At 39.1% G+C, this 24,443-nt stretch overlaps 1 protein-coding gene across 15 annotated transcripts in view; it reads right to left on the reverse strand.

The window, feature by feature from the left end:
* Nucleotides 1-24,443, reverse strand: part of PER3 (period circadian regulator 3) — a 70,638-nt gene that overhangs the window by 41,159 nt on the left and 5,036 nt on the right. For 12 of the 15 annotated variants that reach the window (XR_013171299.1, XR_013171300.1, XM_077151422.1 and 9 more), the window contains exons 5-12: nt 22,656-22,704; nt 19,207-19,343; nt 13,429-13,507; nt 11,648-11,754; nt 11,273-11,429; nt 6,102-6,207; nt 4,572-4,700; nt 4,048-4,177 (exon numbers count right to left, since the gene is read on the reverse strand). Coding sequence is in view for 13 of the 15 variants with exons in the window: in XM_077151422.1 (XP_077007537.1) it covers nt 4,048-4,177; nt 4,572-4,700; nt 6,102-6,207; nt 11,273-11,429; nt 11,648-11,754; nt 13,429-13,507; nt 19,207-19,343; nt 22,656-22,704 (894 nt within the window). In the remaining 2 variants the exon portion in view is untranslated. The remainder of the gene's footprint in view (nt 1-4,047; nt 4,178-4,571; nt 4,701-6,101; nt 6,208-11,272; nt 11,430-11,647; nt 11,755-13,428; nt 13,508-19,206; nt 19,344-22,655; nt 22,705-24,443) is intronic. The other 3 variants (XM_077151423.1, XM_077151424.1, XM_077151426.1) reach the window with 3 other exon arrangements.

Consider the following 24,443-nt stretch of genomic DNA (forward strand, 5'->3'; position numbering starts at 1 on the left):
TAACAGTTCACTGATCTGTTATCCTCACATTGTCTTATCACTTTAGCTTCGTTAAATTTTGAAATCATGTACAGTAAGTTTTCTAATATTTTTTTCAAAATTGTCTTGGTTATTTTAGTTCCTTTGTTTTTCCATATAAATTTGGGAATCAACTTCATGAAATATACAAAACATTCTCCGGGAATTTAATTAGAATCGCACTAAATGTATAGATTATAATAATGGGGATAATTGACATCCTAACAATTTTGATTCTTCCAATCAATGAACATAGTATATCTTTTCAATTACTTAGTTCTCTAAAAAATTTTCTTTCCTCAGTGTTTTGCTGTTTCCCACATATAGATACTCCACATACTTAGATTTATACCTAAGCATTTCATTTTTTTGACAGTTAAAAAATTCTATTTTCAGATGCTTCTTTCCTAATACAGAGAAATTTAACTGAGTTTATATACTGTGATTTCTCTACACTTACTAGGAACATTTTTGTAGATTATCTGGAATTTTTCTAAATAGATAATCATATCATCTGTGGACAGATAGTTTTATTCCTTCCCTCCCAATTGGTATTCTTTTTTAAAAATTTTTTCTTGCTAGGATTTCCAATTTAATATTTAAAAAGAGGAGAGAGTGAGAGGACATCCTTGGCTTGTTCATGATCTTAGGGGAAAAGCATCCAGTCTTACACTGTTAAGTACAATGCTAGTGGTAGGTGTTTTGTAGATGCCATTTATCAGGTTAAGGAAATTCCCTACTATTACTAACTTCCTGAGAGTTCTGAAGCATGGATACTTAATTTTGTCATGTGGTTTTTCTGTATCTACTGAAATGATCATACAGTTTATCTTCTTTATTCTGTTACTATAATAAAATTGATTTTCATATGTTGACCCAGTCTTGTATTCATTTGATTATAACACACTTCCTATTTTACATATTGCTGCATTAGATGCTAAATAAATACTTGAGGATTTTCACAAATATGTTAATGAGGGAGACTACTAAGAACTTATAGTTATTTAAAAAATATCTTTGGTTTTGGCATTAGGGTAATACTGGCTTTACAATATGAGTTTGAAGTTTTCCTTCCTCTACTACTTTCTAGAAGAGATTTATAGAATTGGAATTATTATTTCCTTAAACTTTGATAGAAATTTCCAGTGAAATTATCTGGGCTTCAAGTTTTCTCTGTTGAAAGGTTTTTAACTTCAGATTCAATTGCTGTAATAGATATTGGACTGTTCTAGTTAATTGGTTTTTTCTTCAGTGAGTTCTGTTAGTTTCTTTCAGGTAACTGGTTCATTCAAGACATCAAATTTATAAGCACAGAGTTGCTGTAGTCCCTTTAACATGTGTGGGGTCTGTCGTAATGATGCTTCCTCTCTCATTCCTAATACTGGAAATTACAGAGTCACAGGAAGCAATGGCATGGTAAAGTAGAAGAATAAAGCTTTAGAAACCATCAATGAGGAGGACCAGACCTGGGACATACCAGACAAAGACTAAAAGATGGTTTTAAATGTGCTTAAAGAACTAAAGGAAAACATGGACAAAAACTAGAGGAAATCAGGAAAATAAGAGATGAACACAAAGAAAACACCAATAAAGAGATGAAAATTATGAAATGGAACCAGAGAGCTAAAGATTACTATAACAGAAATTTAAAATTTCCTAGAAGCATTCAACAACAGATTGGAGCTGGCAGAAGAATCAGTGAATCTAAAGACAAGACCACTGAAATCATCCAGTCTAAGAAGCAGAAGGAAGAAACAATGAAGAAAAGTGAACAGAGCCTGAGGAATCTGTGGGAACTCTTCAAGCATTCCAACATACACATTGTGGGAATACCGGGAGGAAAAGAAAGAAAGGAGCAGAACGAATATTAAAGAAATAATAGCTGAGAATTTCCCTTAATAAAAGATATGCATACACACATTCAAAATGCTTAACGAACTCCAAACAGGTTAAACCCAAACGGAACCATGCCATATCATACTATAACCAAAATGCTGAATGCCAAAGATAAAGAGAAAATTCTGAAAGCCTGAAGACAGAAGCAATATGTAACATACAAGGGAGCCTCAAAAAGATGAAGAGCCGATTTCTCTTCAGAAACTATGGAGGCAAGAAGGCAGTGAGAAGACATTTAAAGTGCTGAAAGCAAACATCTGCCAACCAAGAATTCTACATCTGGCAAAAACGTCTTTCAAAAATGAGGGATGGATTAGGATATTACCAGAAGAACAAGAGGTGAAGGAGTTCATTACTACTAGGCCAGCCCCACAAGCAACGCTACAGAGAGTTCTGCAAGTTGAAAGGAAAGGACATTAGGTGATAGATCAAAGGCGCAGGAAGAAATAAAGATCTTTATTTTAAAGGTAATGATACAGATAAATATAAATGCCGGTACCACTGCATTTTTTGGTTTGTAACTCCACTTTTTACTTTCAGAAGGATTTGAAAGGTAAATGCCTAAAACATAATGGCAAATCAGTGGTTTCTGATGCAAAATGCGTAACATGTAATTTGTGACAAGAACTAGGCAAAGGTGGGAGGAATGGAGCAGTACGGTACATAGTTTGTGCATGCTCCTGAAGTTAAGTTGATATCAAAGCAAATGAGATTGCTATAGATTTAGAATGTTAAATTTCAACTCTATGCTAACTACAAAGAAAATATTGGAAAATACGCAAATGTATCAAAACAGAGAGTAGAATATAGGCTGCCAAGGGTTGAGGGAGTGGGAAATTAATGCATAACGGGTGGAGAGCTTCTGTTTGGGGAGATGGGAAAGTTTTTTATGGAAGGTGGTGAGCGTAAAGCATTATTGTGAATGTGATTAATCCCACTGAATGACATGTTTGCAACTGGCTGAGATGGGAAAGTTTATGTTGTATAAATTCTCCTACAACTAAGGAAAAAAAAAACAGAAGTAAAGAGACAATGATGGAGTAGGTGATCCTGGACTAGATTTAATAAGGGAAGAGAGAAGGATCCAAAGGACCTTATTGGGTGTGCTGATTTGAATCTGTTGTGTACCCCAGAAAAGACAATGTTCTTTTAATGCATTCTTGTGGGGCAGACCTATTGTGGGTGGGACCTTTTGTTAGGGCTATTTAAACTGACAGGTGACCCAGTCCATTTAAGGTGGGTCTTTATCCTTTACTGGAGTCCGTTGTGAAGAGGATAAGACAGTAAAAGTCCAGAGAGCTTAGAGAGAAATACCCTGGGAGAAACAAGCAAGGAGCTGAGAAAGAAAGCCAGTGAAACCACAACCTAGGAGAAAAGGACCAGCAGATGTCACCATGTGTCTTTCCATGAGACACAGAACCTCAGATGCCAGCAGCCTTTCCTCAGAGAAGGTATCTTACTCTTGATGTTTTAATTTGGACATTTTCATGGCCTCAGAACTGTAAATTTTTAAACAAATAAAGCTCCACTGAAAAAGCCAAATCATTTCTAGTATCCTGCATTCCAGCAGCTTTACCAACCCAAAACGTCGGAACACTTATAAAAATTGGAATACAGACTGTCAGCTTTATAGCGATGTTAAATTTCTTGAACTTGGTAAGTGCACTTAAGGTTGTTACCTAAGTGCACATCCTTGTCCTTAGGAAATGTACATGGCAGTAATGAGTATTCAAAGAGTACGATATATACAACCTTTACTCAAATGCTCAGAAAATGGATTGATAAATATAGAGAATGATATGGTAAATGTAGCAAAATGTTGAAACTGGTGTATCTGGGTATCTAGGGGGATGGGTGTGCTGGAAGCTCTCTATATAAGGTTTGTAGTATTTTTTCTGTTTAAAAGCACTTCAAAATAAAAAGTAAAAAAAAAAAGTGTACTGGAACTATACTTTAGAACCATTTAACTTTCAGAACAGTACTTGCTGCTATTATTATCATGGTTATATAGGCAAATAAAGAAGTATGAAGAGAAACAGCCCAGCTCCATGGCTGTGTGCTCAGGGCCCACACACTTCATTTTTACAGGATGAGGACACACCGGGGGAAGCCCCTGGGCTGCCCCACACTTACCACCACCACACAGTGCTGTGTCTGTCCTCATCACGTGCTTGTTTGGAGATTTGGTCAGTGAATTGATATACAGCTCTTGACCCAGATTCTTTATTTTGTTTACACTGGCATAGACTTGCTGCAAGGTCAACTCAGGGAAAAGAATAAAATGTGTTTTGGCAATTACCAAATGTGCATTAAAAGATATATAAATAAAATACATGAACTTCTAGTTCTCTGAAGATATGATAAAAGCACAGTAATAACTGTTAATTTAGCATCCCACTGTGCCACAATACACTAGTTCAAAAAATCTTAAGTAAATTCGGTCACAACATGTTAATATTTAGAATTATACAACTAACCTTAATATCTACAGGCATTTTCTCAGACTAATATAGATTAAATTTTCTATATTCAGATAAGGTCTTCAAGTCAAGAATGTATAGTAAGAAATCACCACATGCTGAGGGCACAGCTAGTACACATGGAAACAAGACAGAGAAAATTACACCTGTGCAAAAATAACACAACTGCTAACTTACTGGCTCCTTCTGTGGCTCCTCCACGCAGTGTCCACTGGACTCCGTGGAAGATGCCACACTAATATAGGGCTCCTGGGAGCCACTGCTTCCGAGGCTTTCATAGCCACTGGAAGCACTCACGTGAACAGGCTGGAAAAAAGGAACCCATCTGAGAGTTACTGGTCACACAATGGGAAGGGAAGAGATATAACATTCTTCACCTCAGCTTAGCTAACATCATCAGAGAATTAAGATAAAAAAATTTTTAACACCAAAATTCCATGTGTGAAGTTTAATGTCATTTTAGTAATTTCCATGGAATTCAGTTCAGTTATTTACTCTAAGTACACATTTCTAGAACTGATTTTTTTTAAAGTCACAGTATAATAAATTTAACAAAATACTTTCAAATGTGCAGTCTGAAGAATTTCACATGAAAATAAACTTCATAAACTTTAGTTTTTTATGCCAAGTTCAAAATATATAGGACAAATTGAACATACACCATACTTTCTCCAAGAGCTCCAAGGATACCTTTGAACCCTAGAGATTCTATGAGACTCTGAGCACTACTGGGCTAAAAGTTATTCTATGCGACACCATCAGTATTTATTTTCTACCTTACAAACTTACTGACTGAATGCCTATTACAAATCACCTTTGCTATTCCTTTAAATAATTAAATTTTCCTCTTTTTATCTTATAATAACTAGAGATACTGGGACCTGCCATCTCTCCCCCTTCAAAACTCAGAATTTGAGCACATGCCCATGCTGGGATTACTAGAACTCTCTCACCTAGAAATAACCCTCTGTCCTACTGCTTCCTAAGATTAGTTCTTGTGGAATTACATAGAGAAGGTAGCGTTAAACAAACGAGTATGATTACTGAAACATTATATTGGTATTTCTTTTAGTCTTTAGTATCTGAGAGCAGCTGAAAGCAAAAAGCTAAAATCAGGGAATTGTAACCCACACAAAACTCTGAAATCTGTTCTACAACTAATTGTTGTGCTGTGTTTTGAAATTTATTGCTTTTTTGTATATATATTATTTTTCACAAAAGAGAAAAAAAATTGATTGTGATGATAAATGCACAGCTCTATGATGATACTGTGTACCACTGACTGTACATTTTGGATGATTACATGGTAACTGAACATATATCGATAAAAATTTTTAAAAAGCACAGCATTAAAAAATAAATTAGTTCTTATAAAAATTTTCCATGTGGGTGGGCAATGGTGGCTCAGTGGCAGAGTTCTCGCCTGTCATGCAGGAGAAACTCGGTTTGGTTCCCAGTGCCTGCGCATGTAAAAAAAGAGAAAAAAAAAAGGAAAAAAAATCTTCCATGCATTTATTTAATGCAGAAAAAGGAACTTAAAAATTTGTAATACTTAATTTAAAAACAAAGAAAGACAAAATTCCCTGGAATGGAGAGGATAATGATTTCTCTCTCCTGTTTATTTTTGTGAAGTGATTTTACTAAGCTGAATGTTAAAGTAAAACATGATTATTGGGTTTTTGTGTTTTTTAAGGTCTCTGACTTTACCTGCAAGAGAAGCTTGTGAATTTGTTCTTGTAATTCTATTATGTCTTTCTCATTACTGCTCGTCTTTTTTATTCTGGTAGCAAAAACATCCTCATTTAGTGGACTCCTACAAAATGCAAAGTGAAAGACTGAGTCAAGCAATTTAAAATTCATCTATAACAAAACCTTAAGTGATTTTTACCAGAATAATTATAGAATATATCTAAGGTTTTAACAAAATAACTATGACTCCAAATGTAGAAAATATGAAGCTAAAATTCTATTCATAGAGGTACAGAAAATACTAACAAACATATGAAACATTAACAGGTTTCTTTAGTTTCTCTACAATTATTCTGCACTGTATGTGCATAAATCTAAAATTAGTGAGTAAGTAACTTCTTTAGTTACTAAAATATCTTCAGCAATGACTGGTCCTGTCATAATTTTCAGATCCTAAGTTTTCCAAACAACATTGAATGTTGAATGAACCTAATACTTAGACTACTACAAAGACAATTCTGAAACCCATAGTAGTGATCAAAATTGTGGCTATCTGAATAGCGTGTCTTATCTGTACTCAAAGTCTGAGCATTTTAAAACTACTACTGAATACAGTGAGTAGCAGATCTGCCAACAAAAAGGGTAACAAAGAGAAAAAAAATTTTATATAAGACCTTCCATGTGATAGGAACTAGAGTGTTTTATAATGTGCACTAATAACTAACACTTCCTAAACCTGTGCAATGTGTCAGGCACTGCCCCGAGCGCTTCACAGATACAAGCTCCTTTACTGAGTTAAAGATGGCCATAAACTAGGGCTGGCCAGGAGGGACCCAGATGCCTCGGCGCCAGAGTCCATGTTTGCCTTTCGCCACAGTAAAGCAAAGGCTACCGGTTAGGCCTGGAGTCAGATCCCCCCTTCCATCAACCCCACAGCAGCCCGACGAGAGAGGGGTCGGCCCTGATTTACAGATGGAAAGTTGCACAGCCAAGGAGGGGCAGAGCCAGGACTCGAATCCACTCTGCCTGACCTCACAGCCAGCACTTTCTCCTTCCTACTCTGTCACCCTGCTGTTGTGGGGGGTCAGGAGCAATAAATCAGGCAATAAATCAGGCCTTAGCTAGAAGAAGGTGTCCAGAGTCACAAGATCCAGGGCAGGAAGTTCCCAAGAGTTAAAAACTGAATAATCATTGTTAAGAAACAAAAAGAATGGGATGTATTGTGCAAGAGCAAATGGCATTTCTCTGCTTCTGTAGATAAGCTTGCTTGCTTACAGGTGCAAACCAAGATGTGGCTCAAAAAGATAATGTCCTTTTTCCTGCTTCTGTGGATATGCTTGTGGTTTTTACCTTTATAAGCCCCCCTTGAGAACTCCTCAGGGCTGCTCTCTGATTCCTTCTTCTTGAGTTTCTGAGGCAGTCGCCAGCTGGCTAATAAAGACTCCTAATTGGCTTGCAAATTGCTTTGACTTGTGTGGTCTCCCTTCCGGTGTGCCCCACAACACTGTTTCTCACAACTTAAACATGCAGCTCAATTTCCCAAACCTGAAACATTTCCCCAGAGACAGAGTTACTGGATGTCAGCAGTGTCAAGAAGTGGCAGGCAATGACTACCCTCAGGGAGAGTTTCACTTGACACGCAGATGCCTCTATGACGCTGGGACACTGTCCTTTGCCCTCAGGTCTGTCAGCACCTGGACCAGCAGGTGCCATTGACCTGCCAGGACTGCATCATGTATGTCACATGTAGATGGCAAACTAAGCCAACATACCACCTTACGTAACACCTGCAACAGTTTGCAAGCTGCCGGAATGCGATATACCACAACTAGAACAGCTTTTATAAAGGGGAATTTAATAAGTTACAAGTTCACAGTTCTAATGAAGTGAAAGTGTCCAAATTAAAGGCACCAACAAGAGGTTACCTTAATTCAAGGAAGGCCGATGGGTCAGGAACACCTCTGTTAGCTGGTAGTCACATGGCTGGCATTTACCTGTCCCGTGCTCATGGGCTCCGTTGCTTTCATTCTCTGTTCGGGTGGGGGTTTCTCATTTTGCTTCTCCAGGCTGGCTTTCACCTCTTGGCTTCCCTTGGCTCTATCCAGGTTCTCACTTGCTTAACATATCATGGCAACATCTGCTGGGCTCTAAGCATCTCCAAATTTCCGTGCATCTGTTCTCCATATGTCCGCATCAGTGTCAGCTGTGCTGTGATGTTTCTTACGGCTCTGAGGCTTCTATCATTTCTCTGGTTTCTGACTCTCTCTAAACTTTCCCTTTAAAGGATCCCAGTAAACTAAACAAGACCCACCTGGAATAGGTGAAGTCACATCTCCATCTAATCAAAGGTCACAATCACAATTGGATGTGTCACATCTCTGTAGAGATAATCTACTCAAGTGTCCAAACAACAGTGCTGAACAGGAATTAAAAGAAAGGGCTGCTCCCACAAGACTGGATCAGGATTAAAGCATGGCTTCTCTGGGGTACATAATACTTTTAAACCAGCATACCACCTAACCCACTATGATGCATTTTGCTTGATTTTGCTTACTGTCGGTTCCTCCTTGCTTCCCCAGTACTACATAAGCCCTGTGGGGACGGATTTTTTATTTTTGCTCAGTTTTATGTTTCCACTACCTGGAACAGTACCTGGCATAAGAGCAGGCACCCACTAAATAATTATTTAAAAGATGAATACATACATGCAGGCTCAGTTTGTGAATAAAAAGACACCCGATTAATAATATAAACAAACCCTGTGCACTATGAGCTTGAGTATCTTTCAGAGGTGTTTGGATTTTGTTTTTTGAGTAAAATTCTGAAGTGAAAATAGAATGCAAAGTTTAGGTATTCCTAATTGCGAGTCCTTCTATTGAACTAAGGTAATATTTTAAATCAGTAATTATACAATCCAAACTGGTTAATCTGCAGGTGATAGGGACAAAGCCTTCATCACAAATGGCACACGTGCCACGCAGCTTTCTAGTGAAGGGTACTAGAGGGTGAGGAAGAAAACCTGGTTTCCATCTCCTCTTTGCCACTTCCTCCCTTGGTGACCCATGGGCCAGTTACTTTATTTCACTGAGTAGGAATTTTAGTGTAAAATAAAAAATAAGAGCACCCAACCTTGTGCTTTCAGAGATGCTGGGAAGGATCTAAAGGCATGCAGGTATGTTGGCTACGGCCCTTGCAGAACACTCACAGCCCACTTCCTACTTTGCTGTCACATTTTCCAGAACTTCAGTTACACATATCAGTGTTAATTTTTATTTACTGTCTTGCCCATTATCTTACAGATTCCAGGCGAGTAAAGAGAATGTCTGTTTTAGTTACCACTTCATTCTCAGTCTAGTACAAAGAACAGGTGAACCATAAATACTTATGGAATAAATGTGTTAGGATAGTTTTATAAATGTACTGGACAATTATCATATTGAGAGAGACTGACATCCGCTAAACTAAAAGGTTTTCCTTATATAATCTTTGATCTTGAGACGTAAATGTTGATGTACGTTAAAAAAGTATTGAAAACATTCTAAGCACTTACTATGCGCTGCATATTTTCATAAATATCTAACCAAAGAAGTGAAAAGACAACTTGGGAAATCTGAGATTTATCTCCAGCACTGACAGGCGTGTACTGGGGGACGTCAGCCGACACCCCAAGGGATGTCTCACACGAGTCATCTTCCTTGCTCTGGGGTTTCCTATACTCACATTAAGACCATGTGATGTTCCTCTCATTTCCCAATAGGTTTCCCTAGTAGGAAAAACATGTCCTTTCAGCCCGCATGAACAAGCACCTCCTTGGCAGCCTTATTTCTTATCTCGATAACCACATTAGTTTTCCAGCACATGCCAAGTCTCCTGCGTCAGGGCAGCAAGGAGCCCCTCCTTCCACTGAGGTCGGGACCTATCTGCTGAGAGGCCACACCTGGAGTGCAGGAAGGTAAGTGTCCTCGAGACTGGTTTCCTGCAGCACGCAGTATCTCTATCATGATCTCAGTACAGTGACAAGTCAGCCTGTCAGCAGACTTTCTGTTCTTAGTGTCCCAGTTATGCTTAAAAGTTGCTCAACAAAATGTGAAACACGCAATTTCTCAATGAGAGGATACTGAAGAGTGAGGTAAAATTTCCACACTTCAAAAAAAAAAGAAGGCTCAAGGGGCAAACATTTGGCCAGATTCACAAACCTATAAGTCAATTAACATGGACGCAAAATTCAAGGATTCAAACGCACTAGGAAACTACTTCAGGCTACAGGACTGGGGGCCCAGTCACTCTAGATCCACTTTACACAGTTTAGCTACTTCAGCTGGTGAAGCAACCAAACAGGCTTGAGTCAGCCATGCTGGCAGGTAAAGAAATCTTACAGCATCAAATTTTTTAAGTCCTTAACAATAAGGACTTAAAAGAGACACAAATAAGTGGAATTTGACAGCAGAAGGTTGATATAAAAAGTTTTATGTGCTCACTGAAGAATTTCAATGTACAAAAAGGCAAAAAAAAAAAAAAATAAATATTTCATCCACAGACCCACATATATAAAATGTCTTTTATTTCCTTCCTATTTCATAATTTTTAAAAAATATTTTGAACAAAATTATACCTGTGTAGGGCAGGCCACGGTGGCTCAGCAGGCAAGAATGCTTGCCTGCCATGCCAGAGGACCCGGGTTCGATTCCTAGTGCCTGCCCATGTGAAAAAAAAAAAAAAAAACTATACCTGTGTAGAATAAATTATTTTGTATGATGCTTTTTCACATCTAACGTATCAAACATTTCCAATGTTACATAATATCTACAAGAATTTTTATCGACCACTATAATAATAGGCCAAATATTCAGTTTACTTAATAAAGGTTACGACAGAAATTTACGATATTTTAAATCTGTAATTATCATTAAAAGATGTTGTAAAGTACATCTTTCTCTAAATAAAGCTTTTCTGTATTTAGGATAATTTCCCTAGAACAGAGTTCTATAAGGGAATCAACAGATTGAAGGGGTAGAAATCTTTTAAGGTTCAAGATTCATTTCTTATTGTCAAACTGCCTTCTAAAAGCACTGAAAGAAATCTGCATTTTATCTAGTTCACATATCAAATGCTTCAAGGGAGAGTCAATGGGCTAAGGAATATTATTTAGTAAAAAAGATACTTGAACATTTAAATACTGACTGACTTACGTTCGAACTTTATGCCGACCAATAATGAAAGAAACCTTCCGGCTCCAAGGGTTCACAAAGCTGGACCAACTGGAATCCAGTATGATGTAATCTCCATTTTGAGTGCAAAATCTAATGGGTGAATGTTCAAAGGGAGACTGGCCTGCATACTTCAAGACTATATAAACGAAGACAAAAATAGAAAAATATGTCTTTTTTTTTTTTTTTAGGCATGCTGGTAATTATTTTTGATGTGTCAAAATAGAAAAAAATTATTTTCGCAGGTTCAATACATAGCTGATTAAAAGCTAAGTTCTAGTTTTTAGAATGAGAAATGAAATAAAAAATAAGATCAACAACAAGAAATGTTTTGCCCAGAAAGAGGTAAGTCTTTACCTTTTTGGTGTACAGCAACCATCAGCGCACGATCTTCTGGGTGCAAATACAAGAGGATGGAGGTTCCGACTAGGTCCTGCGGGAGGTAGCCCAGCAGAGGCACTGCCCTGGACATAGATGCAAAGCATCATCACAAGGGAAGCGGCCGAGCCCAACAGGCCCGCACATCATGATACGTGTCATGCTCATCCAGTCATTTTTGAAATGCATACGTTAAATACTTTATTTTTACTTAACTCTAAATATTAAATAACTTTATGCAAAAATATCCATTCCCGCTTTGATGAAAATAAAGCATCACAAACACAGTGCCTACACATGCACAGTGGTTATGTAATCATCTGACTTGCTGCACCAAAATCACTCAGGCAACTTGTTAAAAAGCAGATTCACAGGCTCACCGTAATTTTACTATATTAGAACTCTGGGGGTAAGACCAAGAATCTATGTTTATAACAAGTTGCACAGAGGACTCTGATGCTTGAGCATGTTCCGGAACCACTGACCCACTTAGTGGCATGTTCTGTTGCCATTTAAAAACTCTACAGAGATCAAATCATAACAAGGAAAAATCTTATGCCCCTAAAGGGATGGAGCAGGCTACACATCTTTAATGTATGGCTAATTCCATAAAAACAAAACAATGTCCTCTAACTATAATATCAAAACACAGGGGACTAGTACAGAAAGGCACTGTCAGGGTAAAAGCAACCAGGACAAAAGACTCTAAGGATAACTTAGAAAAAACTGACTCTATTAAAAATCACCTGTGAATAAAAATCCATAAATATTTTCTAATGCAATAAACTTAACATCATTTCAGAATTTAATTTTCTTACTTTATACAGATTATATTAAACAAAGTGACCAATTACCTTCTATCAAGGTAACTATTAATACATAAATCTACTTTCAGATGTTAAGGTTTTTGAAAATGAAAATTAATACTTATCATAACCATTACAAGTTTTTCCATTTTTCAATTGCATTTCTATGTGGTATGGTGTATTATTTTCCAGATCTTCAGACTTCATAAAAAAGTAAAATTTGAAAATTAATGTTTGGGGAAAATGCAGAATACTGATGTTTAGTTTTCCAAACAAAGATATTAAAAAAAGAATAGCCAACAATTATTATCTACCATCATAAGAAATGATAAGGCTAGTAAATAAAAAATCATAAGGCTAATAAATAAGAAAGGCTATTTTAACACCAAAAAAAATAGAAAGGATATAAAGTCAAAATAAACTATGCTTCAAATTAATAAATTTTACAAAAAAAATTATCCTTTTATTTCTCTGTTGGTTTTTTCTTTGCATCCTCCCCACCCCTTCCACTTCATACTAATAAAAAATTCATCAAAATCTAGTTTGAGAACCACTTGTTCAATTTCCAGAAATGACACTAGAATAGGTGCAGCGAAACCAGAGTCGTCGTTCAGTTTAATTAAAATCACACACCATATAAATTCTTGGTAAATCGTCCATAGGCTCACTGCCCTTTACTGTCAAGTGGAACAATAATTTCTGACCTATTCACATGAGGAGACTGTTGTGAAATCAAATATGGTAACTTGTAAATCACTCTTAGAAGTTAACATGCATGACATTATTTATATTAAAAGTTTAGACAACACAAATTTCAATGTAACTAATAAAACCAAATGGGGAAATGGATAGATGCCAGTTATATAATGTAGAGAGGTAATTAACATAATATAAACTTCTTTGTATTTTTAGTTATTTTCAGAAACAAATTTCAGGATTTAAAGAAGTATTTACCTTTCATCTACTTCAAGAAAAATACACCCTGTGGTGTGTGTTGTGGTAAATATTCTTTTATCCACTGGAATTCGAGGAGCTATGAAAAACAGACAGACCCATTTAAAGGCAAATAGCTAATTAATTTTTCCTTTAACATATGAAAAAATGGAACGGCATCTCTACATTAAATGGCAGCAATTTCACTTAGAGGTCTCAATGGCCTTACATTACATTATATACTACATTTTGATTAGGTCAAAATATGACATCTACTTTGTGGTTAAAAGGGGAAATTTTAGGTTATATATATGTCACCAGATGAAAAAGTAAAACAATAACAACAACAACAAAAGAGTGTACAACACAAACAGTAAACCTTAATTAAACTAAGGACTACACAGTTAATAGTGCAATTATAACAACATTCTCTCATCAACTGAAACAAATGTATCACACTAATGCAAGGTGCTAATAACAGGAGGAGTATATGGGAACTCTAGTTTCTACACGATCTTTCTGTAGAAAGATCTTCACCCAACAGCAGCAGAACACACATTATTCTAAATGCTCAAGGATTATTCTCCAGGATATTCTCCTAATTATATGTTATAATTAGGCCACAAAACAAGTCTCAATAAAAGACTGAAATCATACAAAGTATTTTTTCTAACCACAACGGAATGAAGCTAGAAATCAATAACAGATAATTTAAAAATATGTGGAAATTAAACAAGACGCTCTTTAGAAAACCAATGCATAAAAGAATAAATTACAAGAGAAATTAGGAAGTATCTTGAGGCAAATGAAAATGAAAACACAATATCCAAAAACTTATGGGATGCAGTGAAAGCAGTGTTCTGAGGGATATTTATATCTCTTAAATGCTTACATTGGAAAAAAAGAGAAAGATTTCAAATCAGAGAGCTAACCTCACAAATGGAGGGCCTAGGAAAAGAAGAGCAAACTAAACCCCAAGTGAACAGAAGGAAGGAAAAAACAATTCACATGGAAATGGCATTTGACAAAATTCAGCAACCACCTTTTTTTTTTTTTTAACATGGGCAGGCTCTGGGAATCGAACCCAGGTCTCTGGCATGGCAGGCGAGAATTCTGCCTATTGAGCCACCATTGCACTGCCCAGCACCCACTTTTGATAAAAACACTCGGTAAATTAGGAATAGTGAAGAATTTCCTGAACATGACAAAAGGGCATATATGAAAAACCCACAATTAACATCAACACTCAACAGTGAAAGACGAAGAGCTTTTCCCCAAAGATCGGGAACAAGATAAGGGTGCCCACTGTCACGAGTGTAATTCAACATTATACTGGAAGTTCTAGCCAGAGCAATTAAGCAAGAAAAAGAAAGAAAAGGCACCCAAATTAGAAAGGAAGAAGGGAAACTATCTCTATTCACAGATGACATGATTCTATATTTATACATATGGAAAATTCCAACGCATCTACAAGAAAGCACCTACAGTTAATAAGATAATTCAGTACAAGATCCACACACAAAAATTGGTGGTGTTTCTATACCAGCAATGAACAATACAAAAAGAAATTAAGAAAACAATTTCATATCCAACAGCAACCAAAAGAATAAAGTATCTAGGAATAAATTTAACCAAGGATGTGGACGACTTTGTAAACAGAAATCCACAAATTACTGAAAAAATTAAAGACGACCTAAATAAGTGGAAAGACATTTCACACTCAAAGATTGGAAGAATTAATACCATTAAGATGTCAATACTACCCAAGGTGATTTACATTTAACTCAACCCCAATAAAAATCCCAATGGGGGTAGTGCGATGGTGGCTGAGTAGTAGAATTCTTGCCTGCTATGCCAGAGACCTGGGTTCGATTCCGGGTGCCTGTCCATGAAAAAAAAAAAAAAAAATCCCAACAGCCTTCTTCATTGAAATGGAAAAACTAATCATCAGATTCATATCGAAGGGCAAGGAACACCAAATAGCCAAAAACATCTTGAAAAAGAAACACACTGTTGGAGGACTCATTCTTCCCAGTTTCAAAACTCTTCACAAAAGCTACAAAATAAAATCAGCTTGGTTTTGGTACAAAGACAGACATATAAACCAATGAAAATGAAACTAGAGTACACAAAGAAACCCACACATCTATTGTCAATTGATTTTTGACAAGGGTGCCAAGCCTACTCAATGGGGAAAGAGTAGTCTCTTTTAACAAATTATGCTGGGAAAACACGATATCCACATGCAAAAGAATGAGAGTGGACATCTTACTCTGTATACAAAATTTACTTAAAATGGTTAACGACCTAACGTAAGAACTGAAATGATAAGCTCTTAAAAGAAAAAACAGGGAAGTATCTTCCGGAAAAAGTATAAGCATTTACTTTATACCAAAAGCACAAGAAAAAAAAAAGATAACGTGGACCTTATCAAAATTTAAAAACTTTTATGCATCAAAGGACATTACCAAGAAAGTGAAAATATAACCAACAGGATGGGAGAAATTTTTAGAAACCAGATATCTGATAAGGGTTAATATCCAGAATTTATAAAGAATTCCTAGTACTCAACAGTAAAAAGAGAAACAATCCAATTAAAATATATACAACACAAACAATGAACACTAACATAAACTATGGACAATAGTTAATATTACAATTATGATATGCTTTTATCAACTGTAACAAATGGACCACACTATTGCAAGGGGGAGTATGTGGGACCACATGTACATTATTATTAATAGGGAGAGTATATGGGAACTTAGCAACTCTGCGTTTTCTGCAACTTCTCTGATTAAAAAAAAGGGCAAAGGTCTTTAATAAATAAATACTTCTCCAAAAATATACAAATGGTCAATTAGCACATGAAAAGATGCTTAATTGACATATTAAGCACTGGGGAAATGCAACTCAAAACCATGAGACACCACATCACACCCGCTAGAACATCTGTTAATAGAAAAAGAAAATAAATATTGGCAAGGATGTGGAGAGAGAGGAACCTTAGTGAACTGCTGGTGGGGATACAAAGTGGAAGAATTGCTGCGGAAATGTTTGGTGGCGTCTCAAAAAGTTAAACATACAAGTATCACATGACCTGTCAATTACATTTCTAGATACATACTCAAAAGAACTGAAAGCAGGAACTAGAAGAGATATTTGCACACTGATGTTATAAGCAGCATTATTCATAACAGCCAAAAGGTAGAAGCAACCCAAGTGTCCATCAATATACGAAAACACAAAATGTAGTCTATACACACTGTGCTGGTTTGAAGCAGTTATGAACCCCCAGGAAAGTCTATGTTTTCGTTTTAATTCATTCTTGTGTGTGGATACAGACTCACTGTGGGTGGGACCTTTTGATTAAGGTGTTTCAACTGAGATTGGACCCACCAATTCAAGGTGGGTCTTAATCCTTTTACTGGAGTCCTCTCTGAAGGGAATAAAGACAGAAAACAGAGAGACAGATACAGAGAGCAGAGAGATGAAGCCAAGTAAAGGATGCAGAGAGAGAGAAACGTCTGGGAGATGCTAAGAGAAGACCCGCAGACAGAGAGAGCTCGAATGAGGCCCCGGAGATGCAAGAAAGGACAGAAGGAACCTAGAAGCAATTGAACCCAGGAGCAAAGGACCAGCAGACCTTTCCCATGTGCCAGGCGAACCCCAGATGCCATCGGCCTTATATTGTAACTTGTTAATACATCCACATTGTTAAAAACCAGTCCTGTTCTGGTATATTACATTCTGGCAGCTTTAGCAAACCGAAATACACACAATGGAATAAAAAGGAATTAAGTTTTGATACATACTACTACATGGATGAATCTTGAAGATATCAGGCTTAAGAAGTCAGATACAAAGGGTCAGCTATTGTATGATTCCACTTACATGAAACAGCTATAGCAGGCAGATTCACAGAGACAAAAAGTAGACTCCATGTGTGAGGTCGGGGCAGCATGGGGAGCTAATGCATATGGAGTGCAGTGTCTCTATCTGTGGTAAGGGAAAGTCTGGCAATGGCTGGGGGCAGCACAACACTCTGAATGGAATTAATGCCACAGAACTGTATTCTTGGGAATGGTTAAGATGGGAAAGTTCATTTTGCATATATGTTGCCACTACTGAAAAAAAGGGAGACTAAAGAGACAATAATGACTAAATACGATGCATGATCTTGGACTGTGTCTAACAGCGGAAGAGAAAAGGCCCAAAAGACACACTCAGAAAAAAGGAATATACGACTGTACACTTTCCATCAATGCGAAATTTATTTGATAACTGTTCTTAAGGTGGTTACATAAGTTAATTATTTTTGTTCGCAGGAAAAGTGTATAGAGGTATTAAGTTTTCAAGGAGCATGATGCATACAATATGCTCTGAAATGATTAAATGATTAAAAAATAGACAACAGACAGGTAGATGGACAGATGGATAGATAAAATGATATGTAAATACAGACTATATTAAAAGTTGGTGGATATAGGTCTCCAGGTAGGGAAGCTGGACTTTTCTGTATGGGCTTGGTATTATTTTTGCAACTGTCATAAGTTTCAAATTATTTCAAAATAAAAAGGTTATTTAGAAAAAATCTGTGCACACTAAATACCTAGACTTATCACAAGTAATAGTCAAAGCTGTAGTAACTTCAAGTTGAAGGGTAGTCATGTAAGGGGTTGAAATATCACTTAGTACTGTATGAACAGTTTTGATTTCTGTAAAATTGGTATAGCCAGTTCTGTCACAATACTTCTTTTGAAAATGCAAATCTGTCTCAAAATGATTGACTCGTTAAGGGACAACTTGAGAATCCGAGGAAGATCCTGCGTGCTCAGGCATAATGCTGTCTGTGAGAACCACTCGGGGAATGCAGGGAGCAGCAGCAAGCTGAACAGAGATGCAGAGGTACACAGGCAGCCTGCACTCACTACCTGCTACCTGGGTTCACTGTGTGTTAGGAGCCACACCTGTCCACATCTATCTAGTGTTACTAGCTTCCCTCTGACTTCAGATAACCCTCCTTCTGCCACAAGCTGTTATCTCCCAAGCACCCCATTTTCCAAGCAAACTCCAGGTCTTTTCCAAGGTATGGTGCTATATTTACTGTAGGGCTCAAGTATTTCTTAAATCAGTTAATACGTGCAAAAATATGCTACCATTTTTATTAGGTTTGTTTTTTAAGTGCCACTGGTGAAGTTTTTGAGCATGTGCCTCTAAGTCCAGTTTCCCTATAAGCCCTGTAGATTTCACTGTGTGATTTTTACATAGGGCAATGATTATTAGGAAAGTAATTATTAAAAGGGAACTGTGCCATGGATTCAGAGTGCTCACATCAGACATTTCTGCTCTGGCCCTTGACAATGCTGTACCTTTGGGCAGTTTTGTTACTCTATGCCCCAGATAGAAAAGATACAATGTGTGAATATGTGTCACAATATAGCAGAATAATAAATACAAAGCAATTCTATCATTAGAAACTATGAACTAAGGGTAAATTCACTCCTGTCTGTGGCTCTTCTGTGAAACAATTTCAATACTCTTACTTGCCCAAGATAAAAGCAAAAGGCCACACGACACATCACCAGGAGAGAAGGATTAAGGGCTGTCTGGCCGTGTCCTTCACTGCGGCCATGAGGCCAGGTGGTCCGAGGGAGGCTAGGCCTTAAGGGTTTAGCACCCAAATTTAAAGACTCAAGCACCTTTTCTGGTTCCATGGCTGCAGTAAGCAGCCTGTGCCGTCTTCCCACCTAACAAGCTGACATTTCTGTGTTTTTATCAAAAAGCAGATTCCCTTACCTTCGTAACCAGAGTGAACCTTCTCAACCAGCGAGAGACAGTAAGGCTCCGGCTGCACCGAGCCGCGCACGTGGACCACATAGGGGATAATTCGGAATGGGTGGTACCACTTCTCTTGCTCTCTGTCTCCACCTCCACTGAAGAAATTAAAAACAATTAGCACAGATCCTGATGCACTCATTCCACTGCAACAAGGCTGAAAGATTTTTATTGGTAATTTCCAAGACAGACATATCCAAATCTAAAATATTAAACTGTGTTTGCTTCCAAAAGGGAAATGCTGGTTTAAATTTTCCTCAATACCCACGAGCAATGACTCCTCCATTACCCATGCAGGAAGAGGTTTGTGGGGAACTGGCATCAACCACTGCCAGGGTAAAACTGGAAGGGGTGCTTTGAGGACGCTCCTCCTGACCTCCAGACCCCACAAGGTCACCTGGCGCGCCTTCCGCTGTGAAAGGGGACATTGCCTTGTCTCACATGTCTTTATCGAGTACCACCTTTCTCCTCACAGCCCCTGTGGCCAAGCCCCAAAGCTAGTTCTCTGCCCTCCCTTCTGATGTGTTCACTTCCAAGGAGCCAATTTAGTCTCACACCTTCAGCTGCTCCCTCGCCAATGCCAGGCCCTGGCGTATGGTGAGGTGCCCTTCCTGCCGGCCCTGGCCCAGGCCCAAAGGGGCACTGTGCTGGTTTGAAGCTGCTGTGTACCCCAGGAAAGCCTAAATTCTCTTAATCCGTTGCTGTCAGTGCAGGCCTGTTGAGAGTAGGACCTTCTGCTTAGGTTGCTTCCATGGAGATATGACCCAGACCATTCAAAATGGGTCTTAATCCCCTTGATAGGGTCCTTCACGAGAAACTAAAAGGCAGAAACATTTTGGAGAGAGCTCAGAGAAAGAAAACTCCCCAGGAGAAGCCAGAAGGACCCACAGACACTGAGAGAGTCATTTGGAAACCAGAATCCAGGGAGAAGAACCAGTAGATGTCACCATGTGCCAGAGCCTTTCCTTAGAGAAGGCATTTCTCTCGATGCCTTAATTTGCACGTTTTTATGGCCACAAAACTGCAAATCTGTAACCCAATAAATTCCCTCTGCAAAAGCCAACCCGTATTTGGTGCACTGCATTCCAGTAGCTTTAGCAAAGCCAAGCACCTTCCTCCAACTCTCAGGAAGAGTCTCTGGTCCGGCAGTGCTAACCACTGGCCACCAACGCTCCAGCTGCCCAGGGGACTTTTCTACTGGGATATTCACTCTCCCCTTATGAGTCAAAACATCCAAAACCGAATTCAGGCTCCCCTTCTTCCATCACTCATGCCTCTACTCAACCTGACTAAAGAATATAGTCCCTGAATGCTCTGCTCCCAGTCTAGATGTGTCCCATCTGCCCCCATTTCACTCCCTCTGTTTGTTCCTCAAACTCCTCTCTTTTGACTTCACAATGCATATATAATCCATTAATGAATTCTGTGACTCTCCCTTCATCAAGTACTCAGCATGTTCAAATGCCCTGTACCTCTGCCCCTCCCCCACCCCAGGCCTCTGCACCCCAGCCTGGCCTCATTCTCAACACACAGCCTATGTGAGCCTTCTGTAATACAGACTGCTTTTTCTTCCTAAAAAATATTTAAAAGCTTTGTCCACAAAAACTCCTAGAAGCAACAACCACCCATCATCCAGGCTTGGTGTCTAAATATTAATGCCATTTTCCACCAGGAGAAGTGAGAAATTCTTGTAGAAATGACTGGTCCTAAGTACGACATAGGAATTGTCTAAGTGTCTAAGCTGAATGGGACATCTTGTGTCTGGAAGAAAGGAAGCTGTCAAAGACACTAGGGGTATCCCCACAGAGAGGAAGAGCCCCAAAAGGGTTCCTACCAGCCAAAGATGGGACAATTTGGGCATTAAAAGATTAATGAGAACATCATCTTTTAAAATTACATTCTGAAATACAGATAGATGAAATGATATGAAAACAAATTTGCTTCAAAGTAACTGGGGAGTTGGGTGGGGGCAAAGATGAAAAGAGGTTGGTCATGGCTTACGGGTTAATTAAGCTGAGTGACAAGTACATACGAGTTCATTATATTATTTTTTTCTACTTCTGTGTTATGTTTGAAAATTTCAAAGTAAAAGGTCTGAAAAACAGTAAGTGATGAACTTGAACAAATAGTTTCATTCAGACATCAAAGTTTTTGCGATGATCTAGAAAGTGCTCTGCAACCAGACTCCTACTGCATCATCTTTGGACCCTCTGACCCTTGCTCACTCTGCTCCAACCATGCTGACTTCTAGTTATTCCTCCCAGAGGCCAGGAAGGCTCCTGCCTCAGGGCCACTGCACTTGCTGTTCTCTCTGCCTGGAACATGACATTCACGAACAGGTATGGCGCCCTCACCTCTTTCAGGCCTGACTGCCCTCAACAGTAGCCCCCCCCCCCACCATTGCCCAGAAAGCCCTTCCCCTGCTTTATAGTCTTCTGCACAGAACTTCGTACCAGCTAGCACACCATATATTACACCTCATATTTAGGTTCTTATCATCCGTCTCTCCCAGAGAACACAGTAACATCCACTGAGGGCAGGAATTTTGATCTCCAGCACCTCTAACAGTACCTGGCTCAGAGAATTCATCTAAAAATATTCATTAACAACACAAACACAACAGCACTTATTACGTTCCAGGCATGGTTCTAAGATCTTCCTAAGACATGGCACACTGGGGATAACGAAAGGAATGGCTGCAGCCGCCCCCCCCAACCCCTGCCCCCACGGGCTTTCCTCAGGCTGCCCCTCCCCGTCACCGGAATTCTGTTAGCACAAGTTTCACCAATGCCATGGATGCTCCGACATCCACGATAAAAGTTCTTCTCTTTCCTAAATATCTAGAGCATTATATAACTTCAACACTCATGTTGGCAATCACACTGGCATGTAAATATCTTTTTATTTTAAAAGAAACATTAACATCTTATGGTTAACTTGGAAGAGAAAAAAATGCTAGTGATTCTACCCTACGTTAATGACTGCTAAAATTTTGGTATATTTTCTTCTAGTTCAATGTCTCTGACCCTTTTAAACCCTTCTCTCATAAATATAATCTACTTTCCTTTAAGATAATTAAAAATTAAAAAAATTAATTTAAAATGTGATTTTAAAAATAAAGCAAACAAGAACAAAAGAGTGAAAATAAGGTTCATTTTTTAAGAATGTACTTAATACCCAGGGATTTCTTATGGATTAAGAATTATCTTTCTGGTCTTTTTTTCCCTATTGTTTTATTACCTAATAAAACGTTTCACGTTTCCTCTTCTCAATCAAAATACAAAGCCCTTGTATTCTGCAAGAACTAAATCTTGTCTTTTGCATCCACAAGAGAACTGAGAATCGAAGTAAGTGTTGAATAAAATGGGCATAACCCTCCATTTCTGCCTGCCACGAGTCCCCAGACTTACCGGATCCTGCAGAAAAACGATTTCACTGGAGCATGGTCATACTGTGACGCTGCCAGAAACAAAGAAGAGTCGTCAATCGTCCTTTCTAGAGAAGTTCTGTGCAACAAACAGCCTTTCCCACCGCAGCAACGCTGCACTGTCACCAAACAAGTAATGGGCTATCTTTCTTTTTAAGACAGAACTCTTCTCCCTCACTCTAAGGCATCCTAACAGAAAGCCTCGCAGAAAGTGGTGAGAACTTCCAATTTATAGCTTTCTCTATTACTTCCTATTGTCTTTCCAATTTCTGAAACTTCCCATATTTTTTTTTGCAGAAACACCTTTCATATTATAAGATGATTTTATGGGAAGGAAATCATACCTCCCTTCAAAACATTCCCTGGTGTCACTTCCAAGTACATGCCTTTATGGTTTTCCACTGATGGCCATGGTCAGCTCACTGGTGGCCACGCGGCCCGGATGCCTCCATGCTCCAGGGCTCGGCATGCTACTGTGAGGGCAATGGCCCCAGAACTTACAGGCAAGGTGACCTTGACTGGCTAGCTGAACTTGGGGCTCAGGGGGCATAAGTGACCACAGGCCACAGCCTCTGTCCCTCGGCCCCCACTGCCACCTTTGCACCACCCCTGATTAGGGCCTATGCTTCTTGGGGATTAAGGTGGGGCCACTTGCTTGGGACCTGGCGATACAGGACTCTTCCTGTGTGTGGTTTTGGTGGCCTGGCCAAGCTGCTCTTAGAGCTGTGCTGTGGCCCAAGACTCATTCTACTCCATCCTCCTTCCTTCTCTCTCCTTCCCCAACGAGAGCTGCGCAGTGGCCCCAAGCCTCGTCCCACTGTCTACCCTCCCCACCAGTAAACCTCTCGCACATCTAACCCGTTTTGGCGTTTGCTTCTCGGCAGACCCCAAATGACACGGATGCCTCATCTGTCACATGGGATGGCAGCTCTCTACCTCCTAGGTTATGGTGAAGGTCAAGCTAGCTAGTCCATGTGAACAGTAAGGTGAGTCCCTGGAAAAGAGCAGCCACTCAGGAGATGACAGCAATCACTAGGATTCTTTCTGCTGGTACGAAGCCCCGGCGCATCCCTGATCAGGGGCTTGACTCTCACAGCAGCCCCGTGTCAGGCTGGTGGTCACAGTCACTCATATTTTATACAGAGAAGCTCAGTTTCCAAGGTCAGTGAAGGGACAGAACTCAGTTTTCCAACTCAGACCTTGAAAATTCTTTGCACACAGACAGCACGGTAGCTCTGTCGCATGAACCTGCTTCCAGCACTCACTCGTTACGCCAGGCCCCAGAACTCCAGCCGCGCCACTAGCGAGGCCGTGTGACGGGACAGATCGGGGGCTGTGCGTGCCTCCAGCACGGCTGTGAGCGTGCAGGCCCCTACGAGTTCTGGAAGTGGGGTCTGAGGAGCTTGTGGCCAGACCCCCTGAGAGGTGTGGATGACAAGCTTCAGATGAAGCAACAGACGAGAAGAGCTGCCCAGCGGCCCTCAAAGCTGTGCACTCAGAGGAAGGGATGGGAGGGAATGGTGGGGACCAAGTGTGATCTCGACTAGAGCTTGGGTCCCTGAGATTTTCAGGCAGAAAAATATGACGAATAAACGAGGCAGACATCACCTTCTTATGGAATAAGTAAATTTTGAAGTACAAAAGGCAACAATTTTAGGGCATACTTATTTTTTACATGGGAAGGGAAATATCAGAGTAGCAATCAGTGATACTGAAAAATCAAGACAGAGACTACTGAGGCATCACTGAAGAAAAAATACCCATAGGGAAA

Source organism: Tamandua tetradactyla, chromosome 2 (assembly GCF_023851605.1).
Source record: "Tamandua tetradactyla isolate mTamTet1 chromosome 2, mTamTet1.pri, whole genome shotgun sequence".
Lineage (NCBI taxonomy): Eukaryota > Metazoa > Chordata > Mammalia > Pilosa > Myrmecophagidae > Tamandua > Tamandua tetradactyla.